Raw genomic sequence first — 23,714 nt, forward strand, 5'->3', positions numbered from 1 at the left:
GCTGGAGTGGGGAGGGGGAGGGATAGTATAGTGGGGGTGGTGGACAATGAAGTGCTGCAGTTTAGATAGAGGGCAGGAGAGAAGGTGGAGAGGGGGTAAGTAGCAGAAAGGAGAGAAACTAAAAGACTGGGTGTGGCAGTGAAATGACGGCTGTGTAGTGCTGGAATGGGAACAGGTAGGGAGCTGGATGGATGAGGACAGTGACTAACAGAGGTTGAGGCCAGGAGGGTTATGGGAACATAGGATGTATTGCAGGGAATGTTCCCACCTGCGCAATTCAGAAACGCTGGTGTTGGTGGGAAGGGTCCATATGGCACAGGCTGTGAAGCAGTCATCGAGATGAGGGATATCATGTTTGGCAGCGTGTTCAGCAACATGGTGGTTCACTTGTTTCGTGGCTACAGTTTGTCGGTGGCCATTCATGCAGACAGACAGCTTGTTGGTTGTCATGCCTACATAGAAAGCAGCACAGTGGTTGCAGCTTAGCTTGTAGATCACATGACTGGTTTCACAGGTAGCCCTGCCTTTGATGTGATAGGTAATGTTAGTGACCGGACTGGAGTAGGTGGTGGTAGGAGGATGTATGGGTACAGGTCTTGCATCTAGGTCTATTACAGGGGTATGAGCCATGAGATAGGGGACTGGAGTAGCGGTTGTGTAAGGGTGGATAAGTATATTGTGTAGGTTTGGTGGACGGCGGAATACCACTGTAGGAGGGGTGGGAAGGATAGTGGGCAGGACATTCCTCATTTCAGAGCACGACGAGAGGTAATCGAAACACTGGTGGAGAATATAATGCAGTTGCTCCAGTTGCAGATGGTAATGAGTTGCGAGGGGAATGCTCCTCTGAGGCTGGACTGTGGGACTTTGGGAGGTGGTGGGAGACGGGAAAGATAAGGGACGGGAGATTTGTTTTTGTACAAGGTTGGGAGGACAATCACAGTCATTGAAGGCTTCAGTGAGACCCTCGGTATATTTTGAGAGGAACTGCTCGTCACTGCAAATGCGACAACCACGGGTGGCCAGGCTGTACGGAAGGGACTTCTTGGTATGGTATGGGTGGCATTTGTCGAAGTGGAGGTACTGCTGGTGGTTAGTAGGTTTCGTATGGACGGAGGTACTGATGTCGCCATCTCTGAGGTGGAGGTCAACATCTAGGAAGGTGGCTTGTGGGGTTGAGTATGTCCAGGTGAAGCAAATGGGGGAGAAGTTGCAGAGGTTCTGGAGGAATGTGGATAGTATGTCCTCACTTTCAATCCAGATAGCAAAGATGTCATCAGTGAATGTGAACCAGGTGAGGGATTTAGGATTCTGTGTTTCTAGTTAGGATTCCTGTAGATGGATCATGAATAGGTTGGCATAGGATGGTGCCATGTGGGTGCCCATAGCTGAACCCCAGATTTGTTTGTAGGTAATACCTTATCAAACCTACTAATAGAGACCTAGATGCAAGACCTACCCCATACATCCTCCTACCACCACCTACTTCAGTCCGGTCACTAACATCACCTAATCCATCAAAGGCAGGGTTACCTGTGAAACTGGTCATGCGATTTATAAGCTAAGCTGTAACCACTGTGCTGCATTCTATGTAGGCATGACAACCAAGAAGCTGTCTGTCCGATGAATGGCCACCGACAAACTGTGGCCAAAAAACAAGTGGACGACCCTGTTGCTGAACACACTGCCAAACATGATATCCCTCATCTCAGTGACTGCTTCACAGCTTGTGCCATATGGATCCTTCCCACCAACACCAGCTTTTCTGAATTGCGCACTGCTACTTACCCCCTCCCCACCTTCTCTCCTGCCCTTTGTCTAAACTGCAGCACTTCACTGTCCACCACTCCCACCATACTACCCCTCCGCCATCCGCCCCAGCATCCTCCTTACCCCCACCCAGCCACCACTCCCATTGCAGTCGGGTTTCAGTTGTCTGAGACTGCAGACGTCTGTGCAAGTTGTGTGTGTGTGTGTGTGTGTGTGTGTGTGTGTGTGTGTGTGTGTATTGCTGACAAAGGCCTTAATGGCTGAGAGCTATAATTGTGTGAACCTTTTTATTGCGCCTATCGCGACTCAGTATCTCCGCTATATGGTGGGTAGCAACTTTCCTGGATTTTACATTGTTTGATTGCTTTGTCTATTACTCAAGGGATAAAAGTTTATAGGTGTAAGAGGTGGAGTCAAAATCTGTTAGACCAATCAACTTTAATTTTATCTATTTGATCTGATGACACCTCAGCAGATGTTGAGACATTAAGACAGTCTGTTCAAACCGCCAAGCCCTCCATGATCCGCCATTGTGATAGTTATCCATTTGTCTTCTATTGTACTCCTTTACGCATGAGTCAAACATTGCAAATACTGCCTGTGAAACTCTCATCTGCTTCTTTCAATTTATGCAGGTCCCATCTCTTTAATTTCCTGCGTGTCTCCAATTTCTTCAATTTTAGTCAGTAATTCAGAATCAGTATATTTTGGTCAGAGTTCACATCCACCCTTGCATATGTTTTGCAGCTTAAAATCTGGTTTCTAAATGTCCATTTTACCATTATATATCTTCTTAAGCCTTCTAATGTCTGCAGGTCTCTTGCATGTATACAACCTTCTTTCATTGTTCTTAAATCAAAATTATGCTTCTGCCACATTAACTTCCACTTTCATACCCCCGTCTTGCTCTTTTGCTATCCATGTTCTATAACTGTTTTTCCTTCTTCTTTTTCTTACTTTCAAATTGCAGCTCCTATCACAGTGTAAGTTTTGTTCCGCTAGCTGTATGTAGCATTCTTTTATCTCATCACACAGTCTTTCAATTTCTCCATCATCTGTGGAGAAACTAGGCATTCTTGTACTACTGTGGTGGGTGATGGCTTTATATCCAACTTGGCTACTAGGAGACGTTCACTATCCTGTTCGTAGTACGCAACTTGCAATCCTATTTTCTTATTAATTATTAAACCGACTCCTGCAGTAGCCCTGTTTCATTTTCTTTTTCTAACCGTGTACTCACCAGGCCAGAAGTAGTATTCTTCCTGCCACCACACTTTAGTAATTCCCACAATATCTGGCTTCAGCCCATCCTTTTTAAATTCTCTAACCTACCTACCCAATTAAGGGATCAAACATTCAACACTTTGATCCATAGAATGCTCATTCTGTTTTTCCTGATGACATCGTCCTCCTGAGTAGTCCCTGCCCTGAGATCTGAATAGGGGACTATTGTACCTCCAGAATATTTTACCCAAGAGAATCATAAAGCCATAAGCCCTTGGGAAAAATAATGGGTGTAGTTTCCTTGACTTTGAACTGGTTGCAGTACCAGCATAGCAAGGCCATGCTGGCTAGTGTTAGAAGATCAGACCAGTCAACAATACAGACCGTAGCCCTTGCAACTATTGAAAAAGCAGCTGCCCCTCTAGGAACCATAACTTTGTCTGGTCTCTCCACAGATATCCCTTCATTGTGGTTGCACCCATAGTAAAGGCTGCCGTATCCATGAGACATTTAAGCTACCACTTTTCCGTGAAGTCAATAATTCATGGAGGGGGAGGGGGTCACCTATGCATATTTGTTTATTTGGAAATATGCCCAGAGTTAGTGAAAGTCAGCAGAATTATGCCTGTTTAGCTACCTAATGAATTCTCTAATCTTCTTAGGAGTTGAATTTCGGACATTAATCCCTGTTGATGGTGCACACAGTGTATGCACAAGTAAATGTAAAGCATCTCTATTTGGTTGTGTATTTCTGTGTTCAGTGTTTTCTGCAACTGCAAGAAGTAATAACTGGAGTTGGTGACCTGTGATCCGTGTGATTTAAAAGTTTCCCCAGTCTGACAGAGCTATATTCTGGGAATTCAATTCAGTTTGCATCACTATTTTTGTGTGTTTCTTGTTTACTAATGTTTATAACAGTTTTTCCTTTATTCTTGATGTTTCTGCCTTATTCTAGAAGTATTTTATTTTTTGAGCTTACAGTATAATCCCGTTAGTGCGAACTTACTAAAGAACGACTCATAACCCTAGCATAGTTAAATTTTTTCTGAAATGAATGCAATAAATGTAACTACAAAGCTAATGACCCATTGTTGACTCATTTCTAACTTATTGTAGGTTGGCAGCCACAACTGTCATCTCAACAATCAGTGTGTATAGTACATTTAAATAAATTCAGTAATGCATGCATTAACATTTAGAAACATATTCGATGCCAGGTGTTCGTTTAGTCATAGCCAGATCAACTTAGAATACTGAATAAAAATCTACAAACAGAAACACGCTAAATGTGGCAAAGAGGAAACAGATGGCTCTAAAAGTACAAGTAAAGCTTAAGATTCTAGGTGAGATGACCATGGTACAAAGAAAAGAGCAATTGCAGAATAGTTTGGAATTCCTAAATCTACGTTATTCTACGATAATTAAGAATTGAGAAAAAACCATTTAATGCTGCTGCATCAGGTTCCAGAAACAGATCTAAACAATTTTGTAGTGCTAAGTATGAAGATACAAGACCCTACTGCTAGAATGGTTCAATCAATTGTGTGCATCTAACACACATTTAAGTAGCCTGATGATTCAGTCAGAGGCAAATGAGCTTGCCAAAGGTATAGCCATCGAAAACTTCAGTTGTTCTGCTGGTTGGCTGTATCGTTTCCTAAAGAGACATTCAGTTTTATTTTTACGAATCTGTGGTGAAGTAAATACAGTAGATGAAGAAAGTGCGAACAACTGGTTGCACGAGTTCAGCTGAGTGAAGGAAAAGTATGCCTTGTGTGATGTGTTCAGTATGAATGAAACTGGACTTTTCTAGAAACTTTTTCTAAATTGCACGCTGGGGTAGAAGGTGGTAAGTGTCATGGTGGAGGACACAGCAAACAATGTGTAACTGTTGCCCTTGAATATAGTACAGACAAGCGTTAGAAATTTCATCCCTAGGTTATCGGTAAGTCGGAGAAACCACATTGTTTTAAAAACATAAATATTGACACTTTACATTGCATCTACTCTCACTATGAGAAACTTCGGATCAACAGCACGTTATATCGCTAGTGCCTTCTTCAATTCAGCATTCCAATGGTTACGCAAAACAAACATGTTCTCCTTACAAAAATGGCTCTGAGCACTATGGGACTTAACATCTATGGTTATCAGTCCCCTAGAACTTAGAACTACTTAAACCTAACTAACCTAAGGACATCACACAACACCCAGTCATCACGAGGCAGAGAAAATCCCTGACCCTGCCGGGAATCGAACTCGGGCGCGGGAAGCGAGAACACTATCGCTCGACCACGAGCTGCGGACTGTTCTCCTTACATTGGACAAGTGTACCACCCATAACATACAGTATCTGAACCTAACCAACATAAAGGTTTAATTTTTTCCACCAAATGTGACAAGCTGCCTTAAGCCCCTGGACCAAGGCATCATTTCTTTCATGGAGAGAGCTTATCACAAGCAGATTGTAAGCACTGCAGTTTGTGCTGCAGGAAACAACACTGCTTGGTGCAATAAAAACCATTGCAGCAGCCTGGAACTCTTGTGTTGCTACATCATATAAGGAAGTGCTTTAACAGAGCATGGGGACATAGCAACACTGAAGATGCCCACGAGTTAAACAATGCCGCGTCACCTGATGAATGGATAGTTCTGCAAGACATTGCAAACCCTGGGATTAGTTTTGAGTCATTCAGTAGTGCATATGAGTGTTGCTGTATGTGCTTCTGTAGAATCTAATGTGCTGAAAGCTGTGACTGAGGTGCAAGAAGGCTCATCAGAAAAAATGAGGAGGAAGAGAATATAGGTACCATTCCACCTATACTTCAGGATATGTTTACAGCCTTGGACAGTTTAGAATGATTTGCTTAAACATTCAATGTCACTGCTGGGTTTACGCGTGCTTTAGTTGTAATTAGTTGTGAAATCATTAGATATTTTCATTCCCGTAAATGTCAGTAAACCATGCTCGATTTATTCCCAAGAAAATAGTGTAATTTGTGAGTACTTGTACTTCTACAGTCGCTTTATAGTGTTACAAGTCTATAGTAATGTAAAGTGATTGATATTGTAGTGCATTACGGATTACTGTACTGCTGTAACCTGAACTTTTTTTAACAGGAACTCTTGATTTTTTGGTCCTGTCGAATTTATGTCAATGAGGTTATACTGTAGTACATGACTTTTGCTTTTGTAATGACAGACTGGAGGATTCCACATCTGTTGTTGGAAGTGTTTCGCAGTTTAAAATCGGGGATTGAAATAATTATCTTATCATTATAGAATCAGTCTGAAACCATCCTCTATCTCCAGGTCTCTACCACTTACACAAAGCTTCCCTCTCATTTCTTTCTTCCATGTTTAGGTTCTACTGTAAAGGTTTTGAATTACAGCTACCAGTCACAAAATTTGTTAACTAATGTATTATTTATTTATTGTGCGACATGTTTCGAGGGTATACCTCATCATCAGGTTATAGGACATTACAAAAACAATTTCGCAATAGGTTCATGCAGATGTTAAAAAGTCTTTTCATAAATGCTGTGGTTCTCCTGTAGAAGAAGAGTAAACCTAGTAAGAGGCGAAGTCACTTTGTAAGCTGGACTGATGTTTGCATGAAAATGCTTTGTAACAATCACTCACTTTGTTCTTATGGCGTGATAGTCTTGTTGTGATGAGCTGAGGTGTTTCCAGTTCTGTGGCTCTCTTGGCTTTCTTGATCACTGATATGTGTGTGAAAATTTGTGAACAGTGATCAAGAAAGCTGAGAAAGCCACAGAAATCGAAACACCTCAGCTCATCACAACGAGACTGCCACGCCATAAGAACAAAGTGAGTGACTTAACAAAACATTTTCATGCAAACGTCAGTCCAGCTTACAAAGTGACTTCGCCTGTTACAAGGTTTTCTCTTCCTTCACAGGAGAAGCACAGCATTTATGAATAGACTTTTTAACATCTGCATGATCCTATTGTAAAATTGTTTTTGTTATGCCATATAGCCTAATGATGAGGTATACCCTCGCAACATGTCGCACAATAAATAAATAGCACATTAGTTAAGAAATTTTGTGGCTGGTAGCAGTAGTTAAAAACTTTTACGTATTTTTTTAGACACTCACGGTCAAAAAATAGTACAAATGCCTTCAAACTCTCTTATGTTCTACTGTTTAACTTCTCTTCCTTTTCCTCCTATCAAATTCCATTCTCTCATCATAATTACTTCCATTTCCTCATGATCTGCAGAGCTAGTTGGCACATGAACTCATACTACACTTGTGTGGCAGGATTTGTGTCTGTCTTGGCCATGATAATGTTTCTAATAACGAAATATAGCTATGCAATAATATAAAAATAAGTGCATTAAAATTTTGAGTTTGAAGAAGCATTAAGAAGGACTTGCTCACTGGAAAAGTAACAAACAAACTGATGTTAGTCAAAATTAAATAAAAAAAATTATCTTTGGAGGTTAAAACATTGGGAATAACTCATCTGCTATGGTGTAGTGGTTAAAGTTGTTGTATAGTGGCATCTGGGCCACCAATTTCATTTCTGCCTGTTACAATTATTTATCAGTTGAGAACTGTAATTTCTGGAAGTTTTTGGCAGTTATTTATTTATGGAATATTGGAATTTACTAGAACATTGTCTATATGCATAAATCACAAACTCTGCTGAGGGATACAGTTCAGCTCTGTCTGTGCTTTTATGTGTTCCTAATAAACATGCTCTCAGTGTGAAATCCTAGTTGTGTTTATGATCCTGCTGTTATAAGTGGGTGGTTTCTACGTGACATATTTACCTGATTGTAAGGCGATCCCTTTTTTCTTTAAGAGTTTTGTTGAAAAAACTATATTTTTAGTGTATTCTGACAAAGCAAAATTAAAAACTGTTTTATTGACATTAAATATTTATGTTAGAATTGTTCCTATTTAAACTTAGGCCATTTCAGTGTCTACAATTTAATAATGCAGGAAGAAATAAAATAAAAAGAAACGTTCTAATCTCCACAACCTTTTTCACTTACTAAGCCCATTGGCTGTGGTATCACTATTTTTAATCATCACCATCATCCTAATAGCATAGTTGTGTAATTTATATCTTCATTCTCACAAATATTTCGCTAATGAAGCAGAGGCACACAGCAGTCAGTCGTGATCCCATTAGCTTTTATTATTCTTAAAAATGTGGATTTTAGTTATATTCATAGCTGAAATATAGATTTGCAAGAATAATAAAAGCTAATGGGATTGCGACTAATTGCTGTGTGCCTCCCCCCTTCCTTATAGTGCAATGGTTGGTGGAATCAAAGTTGGTTATATATTTTGCTGTTTCTTCCAAATATGTTGCAATATCTAAAATTGTGGTTACAGTGGAACCTGGGAATGCAGCTGTCTTTTTCCAAATACGTATCAGATTTCTCTTCTATACTGACGTGAGAATGTTACAATGTTTCTTGCTTCCTAACATATCGTCTACCCTCTGCTCTCTCATTGGCTGCACAGAATAATATCTCATAATCAAACAAAATATTGGCTTGCATTCAGAATAAAGTAATGTTTTTTGAAGGGCAGCATTTTCATCTTTCAATGTTAACTTTACTTAACAAGTACCATAATTGTTTGTTGTGGTAGCCATACAGGTATGAGAACTTTTATCACAAACCTCTTCAAGTACAACAAGAACTGTAACATAATAGCATTAAATTCTATGTCTTCCTGTGTTTCACAAAATGTCAGATTTTAAGCAGAGCAATAGATGGTTCTGCTGGGTAGTTCATAGTTTCTCGTATATCCCTTGCATTATGCCACGTAAGTCAAATGTCACATAATTGTTCGAGCGAGGTTGGTACTGTGTTGAGCACTTCAGCGTGTCAGGAAATCTTGAACTTGTTAGAGTGCATGTATTATTTGCCCTACGTAACCTGCATTCTTCAAAATAAATCTGCCCATGATCTGAATAGCCAAAGTGTCACCTGAAACAGTAAGAAGACACCTGTATCGATCTATTAAACAACGTGAAAATTTGACCTCAGCAGCAATAGTTGAATATGCAAATGTAAGATGAAAAACTAAATGGTACTGACTGACCGCCATTCCATCCTCAGGCTATAGGCGTCATTGGATGCAGATATGGAGGGGCATGTGGTCAGCACACCACTCCCCAGCACCCCCTCCCCCCCCCCCCCCCTTGTCAGTTTTCATGACCGGAGCCACTACTCTTCAGTCAAGTAGCTCCTCCACTGGCCCCACAAGGGCGGAGTGCACCCCGCTTGCCAACAGCACTAGGCAGACCGGACGGAGACCCATCCGAGTGCTAGCCAAGCCCGACAGCACTCAACTTCGGTGATCTGACGGGCAGAAAATCCTAAGAAATTTTGGTCTTATGTCAAAGCGGTAGGTGGATCAAAACAAAATGTCCAGACACTCTGTGACCAAAATGGTACTGAAACAGAGGATGACAGACTAAAGGCTGAAATACTAAATGTCTTTTTCCAAAGTTGTTTCACAGAGGAAGATTGCACTGTAGTTCCTTCTCTAGATTGTCGCACAGATGACAAAATGGTAGATATCGAAATAGACGACAGAGGGATAGAGAAACAATTAAAATCGCTCAGAAGAGGAAAGGCCTCTGGACCTGGTGGGATACCAGTTCAATTTTACCCAGAGTACGCGAATGAACTTGCCCCCCTTCTTGCAGCGGTGTACCGTAGGTCTCTAGAAGAGCGTAGCGTTCCAAAGGATTGGAAAAGGGCACAGGTCATCCCCGTTTTCAAGAAGGGACGTCGAACAGATGTGCAGAACTATAGACCTATATCTCTAACGTCGATCAGTTGTAGAATTTTGGAACACGTATTGTGTTCGAGTATAATGACTTTTCTGGAGACTAGAAATCTACTCTGTAGGAATCAGCATGGGTTTCGAAAAAGACGGTCATGTGAAACCCAGCTCGCGCTATTCGTCCACGAGACTCAGAGGGCCATAGACACGGGTTCCCAGGTAGATGCCGTGTTTCTTGACTTCCGCAAGGCGTTTGATACAGTTCCCCACAGTCGTTTAATGAACAAAGTAAGAGCATATGGACTATCAGACCAATTGTGTGATTGGATTGAGGAGTTCCTAGATAACAGGACACAGCATGTCATTCTCAATGGGGAGAAGTCTTCCGAAGTAAGAGTGATTTCAGGTGTGCCGCAGGGGAGTGTCATAGGACCGTTGCTATTCACAATATACATAATTGACCTGGTGGATGACATCGGAAGTTCACTGAAGCTTTTTGCAGATGATGCTGTGGTGTATCGAGAGGTTGTAACAATGGAAAATTGTACTGAAATGCACGAGGATCTGCAGCGAATTGACGCATGGTGCAGGGAATGGCAATTGAATCTCAATGTAGACAAGTGTAATGTGCTGCGAATACACAGAAAGATAGATCCTTTATCATTTAGCTACAAAATAGCAGGTCAGCAACTGGAAGCAGTTAATACCATAAATTATCTGGGAGTACACATTAGGAGTGATTTAAAATGGAATGATCATATAATGTTGATCATCGGTAAAGCAGATGCCAGACTGAGATTAATTGGAAGAATCCTAAGGAAGTGCAATCCGAAAACAAAGGAAGTAGGTTACAGTACGCTTGTTCGCCCGCTGCTTGAATACTGCACAGCAGTGTGGGATCCGTACCAGATAGGGTTGATAGAAGATATAGAGAAGATCCAACAGAGAGTAGCGCGCTTCGTTACAGGATCATTTAGTAATCGCGAAAGCGTTACGGAGATGATAGATAAACTCCAGTGGAAGACTCTGCAGGAGAAACGCTCAGTAGCTCGGTACGGGCTTTTGTCAAAGTTTCGAGAACATACCTTCACCGAAGAGTCAAGCAGTATATTGCTCCCTCCTACGTATATCTCGCGAAGAGACCATGAGGATAAAATCAGAGAGATTAGAGCCCACACAGAGGCATACCGACAATCCTTCTTTCCACCAACAATACGAGACTGGAATAGAAGGGAGAACCGATAGAGGTACTCAAGGTACCCTCCGCCACACACCGTCAGGTGGCTTGCGGAGTATGGATGTAGATGTAGATGTAGAACCAGTGTTACTACAGCGGCATGGCCATTGGCTTAAATGTAAGATGACCCCGTAGTTTTCTAACCACAAATTTGGGAAAAAACCTCATCTATAATCAAGTACGTACAATACATTAATAGAGATGCTGGGCATATCTAGTCATTGAGATAACGATGGCTCCAATAAGACTATGTAAAAGCTGCCACCCTCACTGACACATGACTGAATATAAATAGTACATTCCTCTTAAAATCCATTTTGTCAAGGTATCAATGGTTACAAAAGTGTCAGTGAGTCAGGTACATTCAAGCAATCGAAAGTGTTTTCGGAAGAAGCTGGCCAGGATCCAACGCAATGGCTCAAAGAGATTCAGTGTTCTCACTAAATCCAAGTGATAGGATGACATTAATGGTTTTCCCAGCATTTGCTTTTACTTGGCTGGTACAGCCCAGCAGTGGTTTGTGAATAGAGGTAAAGCTCAAGAGCAGGCCAAATGTCTGGTAAAAATTAACTAAACATTTGGTGATATCCAGCACCAGGTTGGTGTAGCCAAAGTACAACTGAACCCAAAGCCAATGTCAAGGGCAGACTACACAGTTGTATTAACGAAGTGTGTTGGCACTGTGTCAGTGATTGTATCCAAATATGATACTGAGCAAGGTGGCACAGTGGTTAGTACACTGGACTCGCATTTGGGAGGACAATGGTCCAAACCCACGTCTGGCCATCCTAGGTTTTCCGTGATTTCCCTAAATCACTTCAGGCAAATGACAGGATGTTTCATTTGAAAGAGCACAGCCGACTTCCTGCCCCATCCTTCCCTAATCTGATGGGACTAATGACCTCGCTGTTTGATCCCTTCCCCCAAATCAGCCAACCAACCAAATGTGACAGAAGCCAACAAAGTTTCACACTTAATGGAGGATGTGGCAGAGAACATCTATCAGGTGCTTCTTTTGAAAGATCTTCCTACACCAGAGGACTTCATCAAGTGCTGCTGGCACGAAGAAATGGGTCACAATAGAGAATCCTGAATTATGTTTCATAGATGTCCTATTGTGGTATCAATGGCAGCCTTGATGGGCCTCGCATTGCTAGGTTAACAGATCGTCAGAAAAGAAATATGAGGATTTATGACATCTGTTAATGGCAATCCTAGATAGCCAGATGTAGCAGCATTGGATGTTTAACCTCGCCAGTAGGAGATAGCATCATTAAATCACAAAGGGGCTGGACATTCATTGACACCAATGTCTGAAAGCCAAATAGTTCATTTAGAAATAGAATTGGAAACCCCGGACTTATACTGGAGCTGTAAGACAACACCTAAGTTCCTTGTCGTATATATAACTGGCTCCATCGCCAGTTGGTTTAGTGAGCAGAAAAATGGACATTTTGTTATTGAATGACAACAGGTCAGTATGTTTCCACTGTGGTTGTCGGGGCCCGTCATACTCAAGTGTAAAGAACGAAGGAGAATGTTCAGTGACTAATGTAGTGCAAGACACCATACAGGGCAGTTCTATGTGCTGCCGCCCTCTCGGACACAGCTCCTCGCCATATCCTAATCTAGGTTGCTTTTCAGTGTGCTATAGTCATGCAGGTGTTCACCATCATAATACAGAGGTTCCAGTCACTTGTCCAGCTTCCAAAGTCAGGAAAACTAAATGAGGCGATCACCTGCAGGTGTGGGCCTAAAGCAAATGAAAATCCCCCACTGATGGCAAGTGGCAAGATGTTGGAAAATCACATTGATATCATCAGCGATCTCTGACCTGTACTGATACTAGTCTATTCTGGGTCATCATTTTCTGTGGTGACAGATGGCTATAGTCACCACGATGATTATGTTCTGAGATTAAGGACCATTGTGCTGAAGGCTCCAAATGGAAAATATGTCCAGTCAGCAGGAACTTCTGTGTGAGAGCAAATATCAGTGACAGAACACTGCCATTGTAATTTGTCATTTTACCAGAATGTGGCAACGATGATAATCTAAGATGAGACTGCTTGCAAGTCTCACAATCAAGGTTGGTGTGGCTGTTTATAAGAAGACTGCTCTTGTTACATTTTTCAGCCTCTACCAGTTCAGAGTAATGCTGTCTGGTCTGTGTGACAATGCATTGATTGCATGATGGACATCCTACTTAGACAACTTAAATGGATGATGTATCTTTTGTATCTGAATAGAACTGTTGTTTTCTTTCAGACAATTGAAGAGAATTTAAGCTATTTGACAACTGTACTGAAGTGCATGTCAAAAATTCAGTCAGAGAGAGTATCTCTTTTTTGTCCAAAAAATAAAAATCTTGGGGCACCTGGTTAATGGAAATGGAGCCCATCCTGGTCCAGAAAATGTAAGAACCATAACAGATTTTGCAACCACTCTGTATATATAATACATGTGAGGCTTCCTCTGAATACGGTCTGACTACAGACACTTCATAAAGGATTTTAATTGCCAACTGCTGCCACTACAAGAACAACCCAATAGGATGGAAAGCTCATTATTGCAGCTCACTTATGGCCAACCAAACCAAAGTATTTTCACAACCCTCCAAATCAGGCATCTGTTACATGTGAAAACCCTTGATAGAATCAGAAGCAGGTATTGTATGTGTCATCAATGCTGGTCTGTCAGACATTATGTAAGACACTATAGGGAATGCGAACTATGGGAGCATGTCCGTCAGTTACCCTCATGGTATATACTTTGTAATTGACCTCTTGACAAGGTTTCCCAAATTGACGTAGGACTTAATGCATAAGTAGTGTACCCTGACAGCCTTGCACACCAAGACTGTACCAACTGCTGAAGTCCCAGATATCGTCAGATTGCTTGTTGTAAATATAATTTTGACGCATGGTATAGCTCATATAATGATAATGGCTAACTGTTTCAGCCAAAACTGAATAATGAACGTACAGAATATGTACAGAATAATGAACGTCTGCTGTCAATGGCCTCAAGGAATGTTTTTAATAAGGTGATGTATGTTGATGTTGAACGGGAAGACTGCAATTAGGTACTGTCATAACCTCTGCATAGAATGCAGAAAAGAAAGGCACAGCAGTTTTCGCGCTGTTTTTTTCTAATCCACAGTCAAGAGGATAAAAAACAAAAAGTTTGTTTGTTTCCAGAGATACGGGCTGGTGGGAGCAGTATTATGCTATGGAAGGCATCCTCCTGAGCTTGTGTGGGCCCTGTGGTAGTAATCGAAGACGTGCTGACTACTGTGAACCGCCTGAATCCCTTTATGATTGATGTCTTCCCTATTGGTGATGTGGTCTTTTAGCAGTATAATTATCTGTGTCTCAGAGCCGGTAGTGTGCTACAGTAGTTTTAGGAGCATTATAGTCAACTCATATTGATGTCTGAGCGACCAAATCCATCTGACATACATCCAGTGGAACCCGTCTCGGCCGCTATCAGATGACATTACCACATACGCAAATTAAATTGCACAAATTACATGACCTGTGCACAGACATCTAATGCCAAATACCTCCACCAACCTACCAGTAAACTACCGGATCCCTGGTGGTCATAATGTTTTGGATCATCAGTGTGGTGTAGTATAGTATATTATAGTATAGTATAGTATAGTGTTTAGTAGACACTTATATTGAGGACACAAAGTTTGAACAGTTTTGAATAAAGCAAACTGTACAAATGTTATTTCAGTAATTATTTCAGAACTGCTTGGGTAATCATTCAGTAATGAATGGACATGCATGCTTGTCTGTGCATCTGAGACAGACAAATAATATACAGTAATAGAATACAGTTATTTGCTGATTCTTCTGCCAACAGACTGTTAGAATTCCACATCCACGAATAAGACTTTGATGGCAATCTCATATAATATTTTTATCTTTAGTTGAAGAGCATGAAGAGTTATCACAGTATTAAAGGCAACTTCTTTTCCAAAGTTAAAACACCACCATCAGCTTGGATTTCTGATTTTGTTTTCAATCCAAAGAGAGAATATCAGGTAAAAGTGTGACAGCTTCAATTTCCCTCTTTATTAAATAGCTATAATAAACTTCGTTAATTTTATGTTCCAGCCACAGCCCAAGCAACAGATGGTTCACCATATGGCTGGTAACACAGGCACGTACATGTCTGGCTCAATTACAAGTTTATCAAACTCTGGGAATGTTAAACTATCTGGCAGTAAGCAGCAGCAGCAACAACAACAACAGCAGCAGCAGCAACAACAACACTTGCAGCAGCACTTGCAACAGCAGCAGCAACAGTCACAAGGACAACAGTCTATGTCAATTGTGAAACGACAAGGACCATTGACGACAGTTTCAAGAACACAGACAATTACAATTCCAAAACCAGTAATTAAACTCTCTGCAGGTACTGTATAACTGCAGCACTCGAGTCAGTAACATAGTACATATTATAGTGTTTCAGTGTGTGTAATAGTGTTTCACAGTGGTGTATGTGTCATGTAAAGTTTTCCAACTACATGTTATAGCAGGATTTCACATTAATAATATGGTCCAAAGGTAAGTCTTCTTCAGCCTCTGTGCAGATATTTTTCTCTCACTGTTAGCAATTTTTGGAAATTAGTGTGTTACTACCATCTCTAGAAAATCCAACAACAATATTAAATGGATAGAACACTAATCGCCACATAGAGGGGACATTGAGTGGCAGTGAAAAAATCCAGCTAGCCATTGTCAACTGTTGGGCTGAGACCATCGTACATAGACAAAATGCACGCCATTCACACATGTATAATACACAAATATGGACGCTGTCATCTCTGGGTGTGACTTCATCTGCTGTGAGCAACAGTCTTGACTGGGACGAGTAGTGGTGATAAAGAAGAAACCTGGGTAGGAAGGAGAAGGGGCAGCAGCAGGGCAGGGATGGAGGATAATCCTATTGTTGTCTGTGGTAGTGTGCAGGAGCATGATGGAGACAGGATAGTGAGCTGTCAGGTGCAGCATCAGGAGGTTTTGCTGGTGTACGTGCGCACGAGAGGGAGGGGCAGAGGGGAGAAGAAAGAAGTGGACAAAGAAAGGAAAAGGACAATGCAGGTGTGCTGATAGGATAGAAGGCAGGGCTGGAGTGCAAACGGTAGATGTGTGAAAAGTTCTCACAAGTACAGTTCAGGAAAGCTGTTGTCAGTGGGAATAATCCAGAGAGCACAGGCCTGATCACTGAGAGACAACAGTGACCTTGTGTGAGTGAGCTATGCATGTGTGGATGTGTGCATGTTTTATGTATGTTTGATGACTCTTTCAAATTCTAAAGGTGGCAGGGGTAAAATACAGGGAGCGAAAGGCTATTTGCAATTTGTACAGAAACCAGATGGCAGTTATAAGAGTCGAGGGACATGAAAGGGAAGCAGTGGTTTGGAAGGGAGTAAGACAGGGTTGTAGCCTCTCCCCGATGTTATTCAATCTGTATAATGAGCAAGCAGTAAAGGAAACAAAAGAAAAATTCGGAGTAGGTATTAAAATCCAAGGAGAAGAAATAAAAACTTTGAGGTTCGCCGATGACATTGTAATTCTGTCAGAGACAGCAAAGGACTTGGAAGAGCAGTTGAATGGAATGGACAGTGTCTTGAGAGGAGTATATAAGATGAACATCAACAAAAGCAAAACGAGGATAATGGAATGTAGTCGAATTAAGTCGGGTGATGCTGAGGAAATTAGATTAGGAAATGAGACACTTAAAGTAGTAAAGGAGTTTTGCTATTTTGGGAGCAAAATAACTGATGATGGTCGAAGTAGAGAGGATATAAAATGTAGACTGGCAATGGCAAGGAAAGCGTTTCTGAAGAAGAGAAATTTGTTAACATCGAGTATAGATTTAAGTGTCAGGAAGTCTTTTCTGAAAGTATTTGTATGGAGTGTAGCCATGTATGGAAGTGAAACATGGACGATAAATAGTTTGGACAAGAAGAGAATAGAAGCTTTTGAAATGTGGTGCTACAGAAGAATGCTGAATATTAGATGGGTAGATCACATAACTAATGAACTTAGTGCGATAGCTGAATAATAACTAGCTGTCTTTTTTCAGTGTGTTTTTGACAGCTGATGCAGTGCTACTTGCTTTTATAGGTAAAGTTTGGAGTGAAAAACTTGAAAAAATATGTTAAATTCTATACATTTATTACTTTAAATGATGCAAAATGTAAATCTGGTGAAAATAATACATGAATGTTTTTAGTGGGAGGGACAAGACTGGTGCTTTATTAGCAATTTTTTGATATTAGTCTTCAATTTAGTTAGGTTTAAAGTTAAATCTCCTTGGTTAGTGATTTCCAAATTTCCTTGTGTTTTGCAAGGATATTACAGTGTTGAAACCCCTTTCCATAAAGTATGAAGATTGTGTTTGACATCTTTTCCATCTCATGGTAGTGTATAATACAGGACAAGTAACAAGTACGATCTCTGATCCCAGAATTGCTTATATCCCTCTTCTAAACCATATCCTAAGTTCTTCGTTAGAGCTTACTCTAATCAGTTTGTCTTGTAATATAACATCTGTTTCTTGAACACCACTATGTGGATTGATAATCCACTGTAGTATTTTCATATTCAAAACATTCTCAAACCCAGCTTCAGAGTGTGCGTGAAGGACATTTAAAAGTTGAACATAGACAGAAACGTCATTGCCCTGACAGTTTGTCTGTGACAAACTGAGAAACTGGGAAAATTTGTGCCATCCATTGTTTTGCTTCATTAATTTAATTCTGGGAAGAACTTTACCTTGTAATGAAGCATTATTATTGGCAAAGAAACCCATGAAGAACTGCTCTTCGCAAGAACAGTAAAAACCCATAAAGATGCAGCACTTAGTGAGGTTACAATCAAAATTTACAAAAGCATAGTTCAACATTTCAGTTGTTCTTCCCTATATCATGCTTTGAAAGATTATTTCACGGGAAAAGCAATCCCTTCACCAAATATAATATCAGTGGGACCAGACAGAGCACTTGCTATGTTAGCGTGTTATCATGGATATATATGCCATTTAAAACAAAATGTAACTGGGTTGTTTGCAATATACAATGCCATCCATAGACAACACTTAGTTGCTACAAATCTGTATGGTAGATGCACAAGTGTCTTCAATCTGCATTAATGCAATAAACAAAATTTGACACAACACATTGAATTCTAGGTTCCTCGTACAGTTATGTGAAGAAAATTACAAGATCTTTGATCAGTTACTCCTTTACAGTTAAGTATGATGGCTGTCAAAAAGCCTTTTATTTGGCAAGATTTTTCTCATTTTGCATGACCGTTCTATGTAACTGCAACTTAACCTCACTAAATTTAGTGAACATATCTGTTAAACAAATAATGTCCGATTTGTGCTCAAATTTCCATTTAAAATTAGATCTTTAGCATCAAAATACTCCAGAACGGTCATGCAAAATGAGAATCTACAGTGAGAGAATTGTTGTGAAAGAAAATCTAGATAATCACAGTGGATAGTATAATTACAATAATATGAAAAACATTTTCTACAACAGATAAAGAGTAGGAGGCCTCATGTAAGTAAATGAGAAGGGAATTTTCTTTCAATGTTGACAGAACAGTTTTTCATCAGTTACAGGCAAATGTGCAGTGTTTCTCTGGAAATTGGTGTTGATCCTTATTGCAGTTTTAATTAATTCATCAGCACTGGACTTATAGGAAACTCGAAACACCGCACATCCAGAACTTTGAGCTGTATTATTCTCCTCTTTTCTTTTCACAAAAATATTAACTCTCTCATAGCTTTGAAGTTCTGTTCTCATAAATATGGAAGTTCAGGTGATGCAAAATCCAGCATGAAATAATGACAGTATTATGAAAAGGATAGTTGCTACTCACCATGTGGCAGAGATGCCGAGTCCCAGATCAGTGCAACAAAAAGACTGTCAGCAAGTAAGCTTTCAGCCAAAAAGGCCTTAATCAGAAATAGACAACACACACACACACACACACACACACACACACACACGTACACAAACGCAACTCTCATACACATGACCACAGTCTCCTGCTGCTTAGGGCAGACTTACTGACAGCCTTTTTGTTGTGCATGTGTGTGACTCAGAATCTTCGCTATATGGTAACAACTATCCTTTTCATAGTATTATCAAAGTTCGGATGGCACTTATATATAGAGAATGGTGTTAATTATTTTCAATGTACTAATTATGAAGTTGGAAATGAATATCATTCAATGATATCTTCAATATCTGTGAATAATATTTACAACTATTATATTTATTATTTCCACTTCAAGTAAGTATAGTAATTTCAAGTTCTTTTTGTTGAACTATTTAAATTCTCAAAATTAAAACTCTGAATTCCCATATATTTCCTTTATAACAAACAAGCAATGGAAAATCCAAGATGGAATGTAACAATATTATGAAAAGGAAAGTGGCTAGAAAGTTGCTACTCACCATATAGCAGAGACGCTGAGTCGCAGATAGGTACAACAAAAAGACAGTCACAAATAAGCTTTCAGCCAACATGGCCTTTTGTCAAAAATAGAAGTAACAATATTCTGATAAGGATAGATTGCTACTCACCATAAAGGTGACACATTGAGTTGCAGACAGCCACAACAAAAAGACTATTACACACTTATCTTTTGGTGAAAGTCTTATGTGGCCAGAGAGAGCGGTTGTGTGCCTTAGGTGTACTTGTGTGCGGGAATGTGTGTGTGTTTCGAAGAAGACTTTGGCCGAAAGCTAAATGTGTAAACAGTCTTTTTGTTGTGCCTGTCTGCAGCTCAGCGTGTCGTCTTTACAATCTATCCTTTTCATAGTAGTGTTGATATTTCAATCTGGACTTAACATTGTTTGGATTTGTAAATTACATTGATAAATTCCTCTCTAACTGTATACAATACTGATGTTATCAATGTGAATGGACCAAGACTTAATGGAGATTTAACATTTTCATTATCTAATTACAAGCTCAGTCACAAAGATTTTGATTTCTGATAATGACATGATTATTAGAGTAGATGCACCAAATAGCTGTTTATAATAAGTAATCTTTATTTACAAAAGACTGTTTCGGCTTTATCACCATTTTCAAGTATGTCTAGATTGATGTGACATCCATATTACATCATTAGTGGACTGTCTGATAACTGTCACTGTTTTAATAAGATGGTAAATGATGCCAGTATGTTGAAAATAAAATATTAATTACGATGTGACAGTAGTTTGACAGTAAGCGTGGAACTGTCAAACTACTGTCACATCATAATTCACATTTTATTTTCAACATATTGGCAATATTTACCAGCTTATTAAAAGAGTTAACATTTATCAGACAGTCCTCTAACACTGTAATATGGACGTCACATCGATTTAGACGGAGTTGAAAATGGCAATAATGCCAAAACAGTATGTTGTAAATAAAGATTGCCTATTATAAGCATTATTTGGTGCATCTGCTCTAATAATCATGTCATTATCGGACATATATAATGCTGGTGGCTCTAAAGAAGAAAAAGCTTTTAATTTCTTGTTATTTTTAATTATTGCAATAATGCGAAACAAGATTTGTGACACTGCAGATCCCAGCTTGTCACACCTGTTAGACATTGGCTATAACATTGCTGTGACCAGTGCTGCAAAGTGCTGCATCAACTGAGAAATATAATACTACATTGTCAGAATCTTTTAAACTCTTTACATAAAAGAAAGGAAACGGCATTTAGTGAATATTATGAAAGATGGCTACTATAAATACATTGAAATGAAAATTTATAATTACTCATTGTAGCTAAGGTGGAAAGAACATCAGAATTACCATCGATATCTGGAACACTGCATATTCCCCTTCCTAAATGAGCAATCTAGATTTTTATGATTGCTACTTTTTGATTCTATAACAAGTCAATTGCAGCACAGTGCTGTATAAATGAATCTAATAACTTAATCCTCAAAGTAATAAAATTTAACATGCCAAGTTTTCTTGCTGTTTGACTATTACACCACTGTAGTCTGTTATGAGATTATCATTCTGTAGTAATAATAATAATAATAATAATTTTATGTGGCTCAACGGCCTGATACATTTCACTTGGACGCCACTCAGGCAGTTTGAACAAACATATTGTGACATTACTACAAGAATGCTGATAACAACCACAATATAATATAATAATTTTGTGTGACTCAGTGGCCTGACGCAAGTCTTTAACTTGGATGCCACTCAGGCAATTTGAACATATATTGTGACATTACTACAAGAATGCCAATACAGCCACAGTACGTCATGTCATTCAACTAGGTGCACATTATGTGCCCAATGTCTTTCAATCTCTTAATAATTTCAGTTGGAATGAAAGTTGTAAATTTCTTTACAACCCATCATTTAAATCTCTGCACACTATGTGCTCAAGGTTTACTTACTTCTTAATACTCACAATAAAAGTGAGTTGCAATTTCTTTACAAACATTAATCCAGCCTACACACACATACACTCAGTATCAACTTCGCTTTTAATAAACACAGTAGGAATGGATTTGTTTTCCTCATAATGACACATTATTCAAATCTATGCACATTGTGTACATGTGTCTTTCTACCTTGTAATTACAGAAAATGAATGACAATGGCTTTCGTTTTTCCACTGACAAAACCATGTGTTTAAATTTCTGGCAGTGTATGTGGTTTCTTCCACTGTCTTTACAACTTGGGCCTGTTGCTCTTGAAACTACGAAATTCCTGGGGCTCATACTCGATGGGAAACTTTCTTTGTCCTTCCATGTGTCTTACCTGGCAGCCTGCTGTATGCGGTCCCTCAATGTCATACGTGTCCTCAATGGTACTTCCTGAGGTGCGGATCGAACCAGCCTCCTCCGTTTGTACCAGTCCTTTGTCCATTCAAAACTAGCCTATGGGTGTTTCGTTTATGGATCTGCACGTCCATCCATCTTACGTAGTCTCAGTACTATCCACCATTGTGACATCCATTTGGCCACTGGCACTTTTTACACTACCGTGGTTGAGTCTGTATGCAGAAGCTGCAAAACTACCACTGTCCTACCGCCATGACTTCCTCCTCAGCAGATCTGCATGCCGTTTTTCTGCCATGTGTGGCCACCCATCCTATGCCTCCTTCTTTGATGACCCCAGCAGGGGGTGCGCCCCTCTTCTTAGTTGCCTCCTGAAGTTCACTTTTGACTCTTGCTCCAGCAGCTTAACTTCACACTACCTGCAACTATCCCGGTGGGTGTGAACCCTTCACCATCTTGGCTTCATGAGGCTGCCCATGTTCACTTTGGCCTTCCTAAGCACATCACTCCAGCCTCGCTCTATCGCCATCAGTCTCACGACCTTTGCATGGAACTCCGTGATAGTACCTTTGTGTACACTGATGGCTCTTGGACTGACCATGGTGTCAGGTGTGCCTTTGTCAATGGTGCCGAAGTTTTTTGGTATCGGCTTCCAGAACAATGCTCGGTATTTACAGCAGAGCTCTTCACTCTGTATCAGACCATGCAGTTCAGCCAGCGACACAGGTTTTTCAGCTGTGTCATCTGCTCAGATTCTCTTACTGCCCTTCAAAGTTTATGTGTGCTTTACACCATCCATCCCTTAGTGTAAGGGATCTAGGAAAGCTGTCACTTGTTCACTCTTGATGGATGTTTATGTGTGTTCCTGGTCACATTGGTCTGACAGGAAATGAGGCTGCTGACGCTGCTGCCAAGGCTGCAGTCCTTGTACCTAAGCCTGCTAGTTCTCACATTTCCCTAATGATCTCTGTGTTGCCATGTGTCAGCAGGTGGTGTCACTTTGGCATCACCACTGATCTTCTCTCAATGGAAACAAGGTCTGAGTTATTAAGCCTCTCGCAACAGCCTGGACAATCTCCCCTCAGCCCTCTCGTTGCGAGGAAATCATTTTAACTAGGTTCTGTATTGTGCACTATTTGTTAAGTGGTGGTCCCCCCTACTGCTTTGTGCACATTGCACTGAACTTTTGACTGTCCGTCATTTCTTGACGGAATGCCCCCTTTTTTTTAACAGCTTACATTCCTGTTTGTGTTTGCCATCTGAGTTTTTGACCATTTTTGCGAACAATGTGCGGTCTGTCAACCGCGTTTTACTTTTTATCCGTTGTAGCAATGTGGTGAAGGCTTTTTAATTTTACTTCTGGACCTCCGTTTCTCTAGGGCGTATTTTATAGACCTTTTTCCACGTCCCTGTTTTTAGCTATCTTCTCTTCCATCGATTTGGATCGACATGTAGTCGTTTTTAACTCCTCCCTTTGTCTTCGTGTTCTACAGTTTTGACATGGGTGCATATGACTCTAGTTGTTTTTGCACTCTGAAACAAAAGAAGGCAAAAACAAATAATCTGTTATAGATTTTTGCACCAGAATATGAAACCCCAGTTTGAGCTGTAGAGAGTGATATATGGCCAATTTGGAAATCGTTTCTACTTCTAATACTGTGGTTGTGAATGGTTGAGTTCCTTGTAGAATAAACCCTTTTACTAATTAGCTGGGATTCCCCTGAAGATTATGATCTAGGGCAAAACTGAAAGTGTGCTAGCGATCCTTTACAAATGCCAATAGAGCGAGAATGATTTTAATTGAAGACCAGGCAGAACTTAGCTTTTCGGTTAACTTATCCACTTGTTGGTACAAC

At 40.1% G+C, this 23,714-nt stretch overlaps 1 protein-coding gene across 1 annotated transcript in view; it reads left to right on the forward strand.

Moving 5' to 3' along the window:
- The window catches only part of LOC126161357 (transcription initiation factor TFIID subunit 9), a 58,341-nt gene that overhangs the window by 24,657 nt on the left and 9,970 nt on the right, over positions 1–23,714 (forward strand). The window contains exon 4 of the mRNA XM_049917126.1: positions 15,137–15,437. Within this exon, the coding sequence (XP_049773083.1) occupies positions 15,137–15,437 (301 nt within the window). The remainder of the gene's footprint in view (positions 1–15,136; positions 15,438–23,714) is intronic.

Source organism: Schistocerca cancellata, chromosome 2 (genome assembly GCF_023864275.1).
Source record: "Schistocerca cancellata isolate TAMUIC-IGC-003103 chromosome 2, iqSchCanc2.1, whole genome shotgun sequence".
Taxonomy (NCBI): Eukaryota; Metazoa; Arthropoda; class Insecta; order Orthoptera; family Acrididae; genus Schistocerca; species Schistocerca cancellata.